The sequence below is a fragment of the Papio anubis genome, chromosome 10 (assembly GCF_008728515.1).
Source record: "Papio anubis isolate 15944 chromosome 10, Panubis1.0, whole genome shotgun sequence".
NCBI classification, from domain to species: Eukaryota; Metazoa; Chordata; class Mammalia; order Primates; family Cercopithecidae; genus Papio; species Papio anubis.
In genome coordinates, this window is record NC_044985.1 from 45,499,131 (window position 1) to 45,513,907 (window position 14,777).

Here is a 14,777-nt window from a genome sequence, read left to right on the forward strand (position 1 = left end):
ATGTTCTTTGGAATTCAGTGCTATTGAAAATTAGGCTATCCAGAACCTCTTTGTTTTACACAGGTCTTATTGACTACCCTACAACATTCGACATTATTAACTTCTTATTCTTTTTGAAATTCTTTTCTACTTTGTTCCTATTTATACTACTCTCTTCATGAGATGGATGTTCCATGAAGGCAGAGGCTTTTTTCTGTTTATATCTGCCATATTCACTATTAGAGTGGTATCTGACAAAAGGAAGGTGCTCATTAAATATTTGTGTAATGTAATAATCCTTTTACATATTTATTCCATTTCTGATTCTTTTGTTAACTTGTCTTCCTTCTGCCAAATCTTAAACCTTATTACTTTTCCAGCGTTGAGTCTTCTTCTCTCTCAAGACTTTCATTTTTGAGTCGTCATCATCATCGTAATTATGTGATATCTTTAGTTAAATGTTATATATGTCTCTATCTCCAACCCTGCTCTCTCTTCCAGCGTCCGATCTCAAATCTCCAACTGCCTTATGACCTTCTTCATATGATGGTCCTTAGTCACCTCAAAGTTAGCTATGCAAAAGTTATCTTTGGAGCACCCAACCTACAATGTTGGCTCTCATTCTGACAACTTTCTTTTAATTAATGGCATGATTATTCTACCTGCTTCAATTTGTAAAGCTCTCTATTTCTGGCAGGCAATTCTATATCATCATTATAACCATCACCTCTACCACTAATATCATCATCAGTAATATTTATGTGATTCTTTATCACTTGAAAAGTATTTTTACATCTATAATTTCCTCTTTTGGGGCTTGTTTCAATCTTCTGGGAGACTAATTCTGGCAGGTAGAAATATAAGGAGCCCAATATCAGTACATTGCTTATTCACCATTGCAAGCATCTTACTCCTGGGCTTCCTCTGACTTTGGTCCCCAGCTCTCCAGTGCTATTATTTCTTTGCTTCTTTCTGTTATCCATGTTCCTGTCTTGCAACCAAGTTTCCCTTTAATGAGATATTCTAATTCACTCCAGTTTTCCGCTGATGAAACCACTTTGCTAGGCAAAGCCTGCACATTTAGACTTGTGCTTATTACATGATACAAACTAGTGGGATAAACCTAGTTATTGTATTTTATTACATTCTTACAAAACAGCATTCATGACTCACTTGTTCCTTTTCTTCTGGCTGCAGATCTGCTTTTTGGAATTTCATTTTTGTGCTACTGACCCTTGGATTTGCTTACAAAACTAAATTACTGTTTTTTTCTTGAGCTTTTGAATTCTTGGTATTGACTGCTTCCAGTTTGGTCCATACTAATTTCAACCGATCATTAATTATTAAAGGTATAATCCTCATTTAAAATGCTATATATTTCTATATATTTAAAATATGTAGTATAATTATATATATTTATTTTTATTTATATGTATAAATATATACATATTATTTACCATATATTATGTATACGTGCATAGGAAAGGACTCTTTCTGGTTCCCTAGCATTGGAATTTTTGCTTTTCTTCTCTCTGGTATTTTTTCATCCTTGTTTGATTCATACAACCTGGCTATTGTTTTACTGCTTACCTGGGATCTTAATGCTTCAGGTTTGGCTGGATTCCAGCTTTTCCTTGGTTTTAATTCTAATTCATATATGTATATATCATATATATATGACAATATGTATATATATATATCATCATGCATATATATGATTATATATATAGATATATGCATCAAATTCCTTTCTAGAGCATGCAGTGGATTTCAGACCTGGGATTTCATCTTGAACTTCAGCTACTGAGGTGTTTTCTTGCATTATTCTATTTCTAAGTTATTCTGTATTATTGTATTTCTAAATCTGTTGCCTAAACCAAACCATTAATTTTGTCTCAGTAATCCTGGATCTTTTTCTTTTACCCTATAGTCAAAAATATTATGTTCATAATGCTGGTGTGACCTGACTTAATCCCACCTCTTCTTGTGAAAACCTCCTTAACCATTGTAGCCTTCATTTATTTTTGCACCTCATTACCCTTACAGCACTAAGAACCAGACATGTTAGTGCTTAATTATTATTGCCTTACATTGTCTGTTACTATGTATTCATCTTATTTTTCAAACCAGATTATAAGCAATTTAAGAACAGTAAATATGGTATAGCATTTATAGATACTATCCTACAGTTAATGAATTGACCAAGCAACTAATCAAAGGACAGCTAGGCTGAAGACTGCAGTATGTTATTTTTTTTTTAAAGATACTTTATTTGCTCGATAAATCTAGGAAGAAATCAGCCTCACATTTTTTTGAACTGCAACTTCTTAGCTTGCCGTCATTTAATTAGTTGCCAAGTTACAGGACCCTCTTGGCTAATAAGATAGCAAAATTGTCATGGATTCTCATGAAAATATAATTGAACTTATAATTCCTCTAAGTTATTTCACTGTTTTTTATACTATTTTCTGTAATTTCATTCCACTTGAATAATAAGGGAATGTTTTTTCATGTTCTGTAAATATATTATTTGAGGATATTTTACTTTTTTCCTATATTTATGTGTTAGTCTGTTTTCATGCTGCTGATAAAGACATATCTGAGACTGGGTAATTTACAAAGAAAAAGAGGTTTAATGGACTCATAGTTCCACATGGCTGAGGAGACCTCACAATCATGGCAGGAGGCAAAAGGCACATCTTACATGGCACAGACAAGACAGAATGAGAGCCAGGCAAAAGGGGTTTTGCCTTATAAAACCATCAGATCTCGTGAGATTTATTCACTACCATGAGAACAGTATGGGGGAAAATGTCCCCATGATTCAATTATCTCTCACTGGGTCTCTGCCACAACACATAGGAATTACGGGAACTACAATTCTAGATGAGATTTGGGTGGGGACACAGCCCAACCATACCAATTTCTTTCTATAGAATATGCGTTTAAAAATTGACATAAGTGTGCTAAGTGCTCTGCACGTTTCAGCTCCCAAGGAATGTGTATTGTAGGAACTAAAGCAAACAAACAAACAAACAAAAACAAAAACAGGGCAGTTTTATTGAGTTAGGTAAAGAATATTTTTCCCTATATTTTAATAACCACATTTATTCTTATCTGATTTACCTTAAGAATTTGTTTTCCTCTTTAGTGCAGTTAACTAATATTATTTCTTACACAATGGTGGTTTGAAATATCAATGCAAACATTTTTATGATTTTTCTATCCATTTTCATAACATGTCAGTGTTATATTTAGTTTAACAGGCTAAGGTTACCTTTCATACCGATGGATTTACTCTGAACTTATAGCTGCTCTTAAGGTAGATATGAGGTGTTTTTTTTTTCTGTTAATTGTAATTACAGTTACAGAATAAGACTAGAAACTTCGAGCAATCTTATTTTCTGTTAAAAAAAAAAAAAAACCAACCCAGAAACAAACAAGCTGAGATGTTGGTGAGATATATTTTGTTACCCTACTTTACCCAGAAAGCTATGTATAAAGTTCATGCAACAAGATAAAATTTATCTCAAAAAAAAAAAAAAAAAAAAAAGCTGAAAGTGTACAAAATACATCTTGGTTTCATCTTTTAAATAAATTAATACTTGTTAAACCTTTGATATTTACTGAGGATATAGCAGTGAATAAAACAAACATGGTTTCTGCCTTTATATTTCATCTATTCTAGCAAAGAGATAGATGTCAAGTCAATTACTGCACAATTAAGTATTAGTTGAAATTGAGATAAGTAGATCAAGAAATGTAGGGTGCTATGAGTTAGGATAGCAGGGGCCTGATTTGTTTGTATATGAATATGCTTAGATGTGGATATGTATGTGTTCATATGTCTGTTTTACAAGGATGATTAGGTAGGTGTGCCAAAGTATACTACACTTAAGCAGAGAGTAGATGTATAAGACAACTACAAGATTCTGAGGTGGGAAAAAGCATGATTTTTTAAGAGTCTTAAAGAAGGCTAATGTACCTAGACTGTAATAGCAAGGAAAAGACTGGCAGAAGATGAGGCTAATGAGTTAGGCAGGAGTTACCACAGATATTTATTTACACAACAATATGACACTGTTTTATCATTGTGTGTTTATTTTTCACCTTTGCCCTCTGAAATCCTCTCACTTATGACTTAGTTGTAACCTAATTATTTCAATAACTTATTAATTGGTTCATTTTCATATACGAAATGATAAATATGGATTTCAGTAATTACTATATACTTGTTACTAATTTACTCATTCTTTTGTGTTTTAAAATGTTTAAAACATACCAGATGTTTTATGGACTAACATTGAATTCATGATTTTTTTTTTTTATTACTAAGCCTTCCCCATCAATATACCTTATGCATTTATTTGGATCTTCTTTTATATCATTCAATAAAGGTTTATTATTTTTATCACAAATGTACTACATAATTTTGCTGGATTTATTCCTAATCTTCTATTTTTCTTCTAAAGTAAATGAATTTTTTTCTGGCTAGACTAATAATTTTTGCTGCCATATGGAAATAGTATGGATTTTCTGTTTAAAACCTCATGAAGATTTCTAGGTAACAATCATATAATCTGTACAGAATATAATGAAAAAGGAAATAATGAAAGCAAAATCCCAAGAATTCTTTTTCCCCCCTCAGAGAATGCACTGAAGAATGGGAAAATAAAATTGGGAATATTTAGAGGTAGAAGGGTGGTGAAAAGGTTCACAAAGAAGTTTCAGTTTTAACAAAAAGCTTTTAATTCAAAGATTTTTCTTTCTTTTTCTGAGAGTGATCAGAACATGAAGATGGCTGTTGGAAGACAAATCTCCATGTATCTCTTATGTTCCCAAACATCTTTTGGGCAGAGGCACTAACTGACTTTGTGCCTGTCTATCTTTACAAGTATGTTTGTATCATGAACACACTAGGAAGATATAGATAGTGTCTCTCTTTGCAGCAAAGGGTAGGTTTGTTATCTTTATACAGTAGAGATAATGTCTCCTTATGGAGCAACAATCAGCGAGGATTGTTGTCCATTATGAAAGAGTTGAGTTCCCTACCTTGATTCTCCCCTGTCACATATCCCACTGCATGTGCAGCATCTCCTGGCCCTTTGCACACCCTTCTGTGGGAGTTGGGGCTCAGAATGCAACACAAATGATGATACTCTAGGTACTACTATTCTGTGCATAATAAACTGTCTTTTGTTTCTGACTCAAGAGTCTCATGGCTTTTGCTAGCATCCATAAAACTCGCAGGGCAAATGCTGATACCCTTCACAATTCTTGGCAGTTTTGGCAGTGAGGAAGGGATACTGACAGAGACGTGGCTTTTGGAGAAAGAAGGGTGATGGCCTCACAGTTAATTAATAGACTTTGAAAGAAGTCCATTGGTATTGGTAGCAAACTTGTGGGCCAAATTGTCTAGTAAGCAGAGCAATAAATATTATTCTACTCTATTGCTCATTAATGAGGAGGATTTGGGGAGGTAGTTGAAAGCTGAGAACTAGGCAGTAGATATGGTTTAACTGTCCTTTAGGCAGGGAGATTACAGTCTGGCAGTAGTTTCAGGTTCACCCATTGTAACAATTAGTACTTAGATTCATTTGGGCTGTGGGGTGGGGAGAAAGGAACAAGTTTGCATTTTCTTTTATTTCTTTTGTTTTTTCATTGTGTTGTTGTTGTTGTTGTTGTTGTTGTTTGTCTGTTTGTTTTGTTTTGGTTTTTTTTGAGACGGAGTCTTGCTCTGTTGCCCAGGCTGGAGTGCAGTGGCATGATCTCGGCTCACTGCAAGGTCCACCTCCCAGGTTCACGCCATTCTCCTGCCTCAGCCTCCCGAGTAGCTGGGACTACAGGTGCCCGCCCGCCACCATGCCCAGCTAATTTTTTGTGTTTTTAGTAGAGACGGGGTTTCACTGTGTTAGCCAGGTTGGTCTTGATCTCCTGACCTCATGATCTGCCTGCCTGGGTCTTCCAAAGTGCTGGGATTACAGGCTTCCAAAGTGCTGGGATTACGAGCCATAGCACCGGGCCGCATTTTCTTTCAAACAACAATTTTAGAGATACATACCTACAGTGAGCATGAGAGGAAAATTTATGACTATTATGTACAGAAACAAGGCAAATCATTAGAACTTTGACTGGTTTTCTTAGAAAATGAGTGAGGTGGGCCATGTAATGTTGGTAACAGAAGAATGGCCAAAACTGGGATATCTTTTTTGCTCAGACTCTCCTACCATCATGCCAAATTGTAATCCATCTGGAGATGACAGTAAAAAGTCTTGGAATTTTCTGTAACGGGTTCTATCTGCTGTAAAAGAACTTTGGCCCTTTTGTGGAGATTTCTCTGGAGGAGACAATCAAGGGGAAACTATAGATGAGGCATTAATTACACCCCAGATTGGTCTCATAATGCTGATATAAGTGACCCACTGGAGAATGAAAAGGTCAACAAAGAAATTCAGATGAATTCTTGTGGTCAGCCTGAAGTTCTAGAAAAGTTCTGTAACCCTTATGTTGGAACCAGGCAAGAACTTAATAAATGTTGTATTGATAGTAGGGCAGCAGACACATCTAGTCTGAGGATGTTGCTATTTACAGTCAATTAGTTTATTCTAGACACACCATGTGACCCTTGAAACTAATCTGTTATGTATTCAGATTTCTGAACCATTCGCAGTCAAAGAGTCATGCACTTTTTAATCCCCAAAGCCATGCAACAATTGGCTGATGGTCAAGGTATCTGACAGACCTTCCACATTTCCTATCATCCATGGGCATCTGGTATTGTTAAATGTTGGAAGGGCTTCTTCAAAAATTAAGAAAAGTTTCCACCTCTGCCTCTCTCACCTCCTCCTGGTGCACACATATAAGTAAAATGGTTTGGTCACTGAATGTGGCTTCTTCAGAAAGAGATCATCTCCTCTCAGCCTCTAAGCAGATAATAATCAGAACGAAAGGGTTAAGATTTTGTATAAACTTATATTGAAAAATTAGTATTCCACCATGACTATTTCTGGGCATGACGCATTTTTCTTTCTTCTTACAGAAACTTCAGGCCAGCCTGATTGATATATCCTCCAAATGTTAGTCTAGCTAAAGGGAGGCCTCAGGAATTTGTACTTAATTCTTGTATAGCTAACTGGATATGCTTATTGGCTTCATTTGGTCCTACATTCTAAGAGTAGTAACCATTTAGTTGAGTACACTTCCTGCCAAGACCCCCTACAATTGCCCAAATGCACCATTAATGTAGGGGACATAACAAATCTCTGTAAATTTTATAAAAATGCCCTTTTCTCCCTTATTCTGACCCTTCCCAACAAAAGGTTTGGGTATGATAGAGGATGGTTAGAACAAAAAGTGAAATTATAGCTACTGAAATGGAACACACTCTACGTTTCAGGTGCAGGAGTAAAATTAATGGTCTTTCAGAACTTTCCCTGGAGACTCCCACATAAAGAAAAGTCCTTGGTGTGAGTCTGTCAAACTGTGGTAAATGCTTTAAATGTAATTGCCTGCTGGCTTAACATTCTTCATCAGATATCTCTGCCTGCATTTTGATCATCATCGCTTTTAACCTTGAGAAGTTTATTAGAAACAGCAGGGAAAGATCCTTTATCTCCTACACACACACATACACACACACACACACAACCTATTAACACCTTTAGGTGTCTTCTTTACACCTCTTTCTATAACCATCAATCACTCATTCCATGGGATGGATGAATGCCACGTAGTGGCTGGCATGGACAAATAGATCAGATTGGACTGCCTGTCCCCAAGCAGTTTCTCTAAAAAACAGGGATAATCTCAATTATCTGAATTGAACTGAGAACCCCAAGGCCAACTAGCTGGTCTGGAGGCCCTGTTGGAGACATTGCCAACCTGTGTCTTCTAACTGACATCAGTCCATTTTTGGGGACACAGTCATTGTAAATAACGTTCTTTCTAGGGCCATTGTGTGAGCCCTTAAGACCATAAGACCATATGTCTTTTTTTTTTTTTTTTTTTTTTTGAGATGGAGTGTTGCTCTGTCGCCCAGGCTGGAGAGCAATAGCACGATCTTGGCTCAGTGCAACCCCCGCCTGCCGGATTCAGGCAATTCTTCTGCCTCAGCCTCCTGAGTATTTGAGACTACAGGCACGTGCCACCATGCCCAGCTAATTTTTTGTATTTTTAGTAGAGATGGGGTTTCACCATGCTGGCCAGATTGGTCTCAAACTCCTGACCTCGTGATCCATCCACCTTGGCCTCCCAAAGTGCTGGGATTACAGGCATGAGCCACTGTGCCCGGCCAAGACTGCATGTCTTATGTCCAAATCATGCGTTATTTTCCCTTCCTATCAAATAAAACACAGTGACTTGAACCACAAAGATGGTTGTAAGAGACCTTTGAAAGTTTAAGCAAACACCACCAGTAGATTATGTAAGCTTTAGACGATTTTGGAGAGAACTCCAAAATCTAAACTTGGCTATGAGGATGAGCTTCCTGGAGGGATAATTGACTTATTAGTTATGTGTGCCCTAGACAGTTATCCCTACAATGGTAATCATCAAATTAGAAAAATTGGTAAGAAATTTGCCCCTGAATTTAATCTAAAAGATTAATGATACAATTGCAGTCTTCTTTAGCCTCAGTTCAGGGGCTAAGGTTTTTATGGATGATAGAATTGCCCTCAGCTACCTCCTTCTGGTCCAAGGAAGAAACTGTGCAATTGCTCATACATCCTACTGTACCTGATCTAATGCCTTCAGCCACGTGGAAAGGTTAATATAGAAACTAAAGGAGAAAGTCACATGGCTTTGTAAGGGAAACCTTCATGGTTTGGGGGATTTATTCAATTGGTTGCGTTCAGCAGCTGAATACATCGGCAGTGTGGTTGAGGTATATACTGTAGATTGGTCCATCCTTCTGCTTTGAGTCCTGTTGATAGTAACCTTAAGTAAAGACCTGTATGAGACAAAGTGGATGAGTTTGTTTCCAGCCTCTGTTTGTTAGATTTATTAAAGTGATTGATGGCGTATTTATGGGAAAATTAGAGAAAAGATGATGTCAAAACAAGCTGTGGCTATTGTTGATGACCATTCTCAGTGGATTCTGCTATCAGTATATCAGAAGCAAAAGAGAAAGAGTATGAAGCAAACAGATAAACAGAAAACTATGGAAGAAATAATTGCTGAAGAACAGGTGTGGTGGCTCATGCCTGTAATCCCAGCACTTTGGGAGGCCAAGGCGGGCAGATCACTGGAGGTCAGGAATTTGATACCAGCCTGGCCAACATGGGGAAACTCCATCTCTACTAAAAATACAAAAATTAGCTGGATGTGGTAATGCATGCCTGTAATCCCAGCTACTTGGGAGGCTGAGGCAGGATAATCATTTGAACTTTGGAGGCAGAGGTTGCAGTGAGCAGAGATCACACCACTCCACTGTGACCTGACAGAGGATCGATCCAAAAAAAAAAAAAAAAGAAAGAAAACAAGCAAGCAAGTGAGAAAGAAAGAAAGAAAGAAAGAAAGAAAGAAAGAAAGAAAGAAAGAAAGAAAGAAAGAAAGAGAGAAAGAAAGAAAAAGAAAAGAAAGAAAGAAAGAAAGAGAGAAAGGAAGGAAGGAAGAGGAAAGAAAGAAAAGAAAAGAAAAGAGAAAGAAAGAAAAGAAAGGAAAGAAAGAGGAAGGAAAGAAAATGACTTTGGGAAAACCTATAAACTGACCAAGAGCCCAGGTCTCTATGGATAGATGCTAAAATAAACAAACACCAAAACAAAGCCCCAAATCCCAAAATTATTCAAAAGTATCACAACCAAGCTTCTGAAAACTAAAAACAAAGAAAAGATTCTAATAGTAGATAGAGAAGAATGGAACAATGATCCCAATGATTGCAGATTTCTCATTAAGAAACATGAAGGCTAAAAGGAAGTGGAATAGCATTTGAGAATGCTGAAAGAATATTTAGTCCAGGATTCTATATCCAGTGACTTATCCTTTAGGCATGAAGGTTAAATAAAGGCATTCTCAGATGAAGGGAAACTAACATCATACTTATTCATAAAAGGCTGTTTTCCCCCTGCCACCAGGAACAAAGTAAGCATGGCCACTCTCACCACTGCCACTTAATATTGTACTGTAATTCTATCTAGTACAATAAATAAATAAAGAGTTTGGAAAGGAAAAAATAAAACCGTTCATATTCACAGATGACATGATCGTCTACCTGGAAAATTCCATGGAATCTACAAAAAAAATTTTTAGAAATAATAAGTTTAATAGGGTTGAAGGATCCAGGGTCACATGAAAATAACATTTCTTTATACTAGCATTAAAAATTGGAAATAAAAAATATAATAACCTCAAGAAATGAAATATCTAGGTATAAATTTAACAAAGCAGGTATAAAATCTGTGTTCTGGAAATTATAAAACCTGATGAAATAAATGTTTTGAAATGAAAGAACTAAATAAATAAAGATACATGTAGTTTCCATGGATTGGAAAAAATTATTACAGTTAAGATACTATTCTCCCTAAATTGGTCCATAGATTTAATGCAATTTCAATCAAATTCCAAGCAGGAATTTTGTAGATACAGAAAAACTTGTTCTAAAATGTGTATAGAAAGGCAAAAAGATTAGAATAGCCAAACAGTTTTGAAAAAGAAGAGCAAATTTGGGAGACTCATACCGTCTGACTTGAAGAATTACTCTAAAGTTATAGTAATCAAGAAAGTGTGGTATTGTCAAAGGAATAGACAAAGCAATGAACTAAATGTTTGTGTTCCCCCAAAACTCATATGTTGATATTCCAACCCCAATATGATGGTATTAGGAGATTGGGCATTTGAGGTGAAATTAGGTCATGAGGGTAAAGCCCTCATGATTGGGATTAGTGCCTTATAAAATGAACCTCAGAGAACTCTCTCAGCCTTTTCCACCATGTGATATTACAAGGAGAAAACAGCAGTTTGCAACCCAGAATAAGGCCTTCACTAGAACCTAATCACACTGGCACACTGATTTCAGACATCCAGCCTTCAGAAATGCAAGAAACAAATTTCTGTTGTTTATAAGCCACTCAATCTATGGTACTTTGTTATAGTATCCTGGACTGACTGAAATATAGGCCTAGATCAATGGAACATATTAGAATGTCCAGAAAAATAGTCCAAACAAATATAGCTAATTGATTTTTGAAAACAGCACAAAGCATGAAGAATACACTTTTTCTGTGTCTTTTATTTGGGTCTTTTCCATAAATGGTATGATATTGGAACAATTTAACATCCATATGCAAACAATTTAAAAAACCACCGTGAATTAAACCTCATATCTTATACCAAAATTAACTCAAAATGGACCATACCTCCAAGATGTAAAATATAATATACAAAACTTCAGAAGAAAACATAAAAGAAAATCTTTGTGACCTTTAGGCAGAGAGTTTTCAAATTTAATACCAAAAGCATAATCTATAACACACACACACAAATGAGAATTTATCAAAATTTAAAACTTTTCCTCAATGAAAGACACTGCTAAAAGAATATAAAGACAAACTATAAATGGGGAAAAAAGACAAATGTTGCAAATCATACGTTCAAAAAATGTCGTGTATCCAGAATGTATAAAGAAGTCTCAAAACTCAACAGTAAGGAACAAACAACCCAATAAAAATAAGCAAAATATTTTAATAAACACTTTGCCAGAGAATAAATATGGAAGTCAAATAAACTTAGGAAAAATTGTCAGCAATAGCCATTATAGAAATGTAAAGTAACACCACAATGAAATATCACTACATAGAATGGCTACAAAACAACTGATAATACCAAGTGCTGGTGAAGATTCAGAACAACTGCAACTCTCTTGCATTGCTGCTGGGAATGCAAAATGGTACAGCCATTTTGGAAAGCAGTTTGGCAGTGTCTTATAAAGCTGAATGTACACTTTTCGTGTAACTAGCAATCCTCATTTTAGGTATGTACCGTAGATAAATAAAATTTATGTTTACACAAAAGCCTACACAAGAATACTTATAGCAGTTGTATTTATAATTGCCAAGCGCTAGAAATCCAAATGTCCTCCAGCAGGTGAATGCATAAGCCAAGAGTGGTACATTCCTACAATGGACTGTTACTCAGCTATGAAAAAGAATGAACTGCTAATACACATATTCACAGATAAATCTCAAAATCTCAAAGGCATTTGCTAAGTGAAGAAAGCCAGTCTCAAAAGGTTATATGCTGTGTTTCCACTTACATGACATTTTGCAAAGGCAAAGCTAGCAGAAGAGACCAGATTAGTGGTTGCTGGGGGCTACAAAAGGGAGATAGGAATGACTACAAAGGAGGATCACAAGGGAGTTTTTTTGGTGAATAACACTCTGCATAGTTTTAGTATAAATGAATTTTATCATAATCTACTCTCCTGAATATTACCCATAAAATATACCATATATGATGAGAGAAAATGAGTATATGTGTCTGAGAAATAGGAATAGCTTCCATGAGTGTTAAAAATAATCCAAAATAATCATTTATTTATTTATTATATGTATACATTAATATATACATTTTATATATTTATGCTCCCAAATTATACTGGACTTCATGTAATGATGAATTTGGTTTTAGTTCCTGAGTTTGTTTTGGATGAGTGTTGCAGTGGGGAGCAGGGGAGGTGTGAGCTTGGGGTGGTGTTGAAGGCAGTGACTGGGATATTTTAAGCTCAGGGTCATGGTAATACATGTTCATGGTAATACATGTCTCTGATTTTTTAGACACCCCATCACAGAGGGTACAGTTTATTCTTGGAACCGAGGATGATGACGAGGAACACATTCCTCATGACCTTTTCACAGAACTGGATGAGATTTGTTGGCGTGAAGGTGAGGATGCTGAGTGGCGAGAAACAGCCAGGTGAGGATTTTTGTTAAAGGGTGAAGGCATACTAAATAATTTTCATGTTACTAGAAAAAGAGTTTTCTAACACAACGATTTTGCAAACATCCACGATTGCTGCTGATTTTAGAAGTTGCTCATCCAGCCTGAGCATATCCTATAACGGGATATGGGTCAGAAAGAAATCTGAAGGCAGTAATTACAGTAAACGGTGATGCAGAGCCAGCAACAGCTGCAGTCTTAAAGATAAACAGTAACATAATTTGTGTGTTATCAACAAAACAAAAGAAATCTAAAAGTAGTTTATTTCTGTTTTTTCAGCTGCTGGCTTGCACCTAAATTTATGATATTATATGATAACTTGAAAGTGGGCTTTTTTTAAAAGAAGAAAGGGCAAATATCATAAGATGCTTTATGTATAGTCCTGGATTTCATGTGCTCTTTCATGAGAATAAAAATAATTTGTAATATATTTCTAGGATATGCATACATTTAAGTATAGTGGTTTTTAAAAATATCTTTTAAAATCACTTTTTCTATCATTTCTAATTAAGATTTTTACATTGCTATATCATTGATAGAGTTCTGTAAAGTTGTAATTAAATTTTGTGTTTACTTTTTGTTCATTCTTTCTGATTTGCTCAGTTAACAATTTATAGAGTGTCCATAATGTGCCAGGTGCAATGGATATGGCACAACAACAAAAATCTTAGATCTTGCCTTTAGGGATCTTGCAGTCTAATTTAGACAAGATCTTGCAGTCTAATTTAGACAAGAACACAAAATTGTAAATGCTGAATAATGAATGCTACGATGCAGGTATGCACAAGAAAATGTGGGCACACCCAGGGTTGTCATTTACTCACTGTTTCACAAATTTTAATGTGACTACAAATCACCTGGAGTGTTGTTTAAAATGTAGACTTAGTAGGCCTCAGGCATAGAGTCAGATCATGAGGATGTTGTGCAAAATGTTTTGGGTTTGAGAACCACACTTTGAGTAGCAGTTATCTAAACCACAAGGTGAGAGAGACGATCAGGGTAGCTTCCCTGGAGGAGGCGATGCTTGAGCTGGCTCTTGTGAGTTGGGTTGGAGTTAGCTAGGCGGAAAAGCAGAGGGGACAGTATTCTAGGCAGAGATAGCAGGATGTGCTTAAACACATCATTGACACCAGTTTAGTGGTTTTTGTTTTTGTTTTTGTCTGAGACAGAGTCTCGCTCTGTCCCGCAGGCTGGAGTGCAGTGGTGAGATAGCGGCTCACTGTAACCTCCGCCTCCCTGGTTCACGCAATTCTCCTGCCCCAGCCTCCCTAGTAGCTGGGAACACAGGCGTCTGCCACCACGCCCAGCTAATTTTTGTATTTTTAGTAGAGATGGAGTTTCACCCTGTTGGCCAGGCTGGTCTCGAACTCCTGACCTCAAGTGATCTACCCACCTCAGCCTCTCAAAGTGCTGGGATTGTAGGTGTGAGCCACCATCCCCCTGCCAACACAGGTTGTATTGTTTTGTTAGGCTATCTTTTCCATCATAGGACAGCTTTATTGTTAGAAAATCTTTATCTTAAGCATATTTTTTAGTGGTCCTCGGATTGCAATTGCTGTCTGAAAACCACAGAAATTCCACTGGATCATGTTAAACTCGTAGTTGCATTTATTCATTGACTTTACTCAGACAGTGTAGAATTCAATTCTCAATTATGAAAATGAATCTTGTGAATAACACTGGCCCAATTAATTCTTGTTTAATATATTTTCAGTGGTCTTTACAGCTCTCCTTTATTTAAAAAACACTAAAAACAAGACAATCAAAATGGCTACCACCTAGTTTATCCTTATTAACATTTTAAAATAAATAAAACTAATAACTGCCAGTATTTAAAATTCACAAGGTATAGCATGGCAGAAAAGTAA

The 14,777-nt window shown here is 36.1% G+C and overlaps 1 protein-coding gene across 11 annotated transcripts in view; it reads left to right on the forward strand.

The window, feature by feature from the left end:
• Nucleotides 1-14,777, forward strand: part of SLC4A10 (solute carrier family 4 member 10) — a 378,984-nt gene that overhangs the window by 216,308 nt on the left and 147,899 nt on the right. For all 11 annotated transcript variants that reach the window (XM_017946583.2, XM_031651310.1, XM_031651311.1 and 8 more), the window contains one exon: nt 12,747-12,885. In XM_017946583.2, coding sequence (XP_017802072.1) covers nt 12,747-12,885 — 139 coding nt within the window. The remainder of the gene's footprint in view (nt 1-12,746; nt 12,886-14,777) is intronic.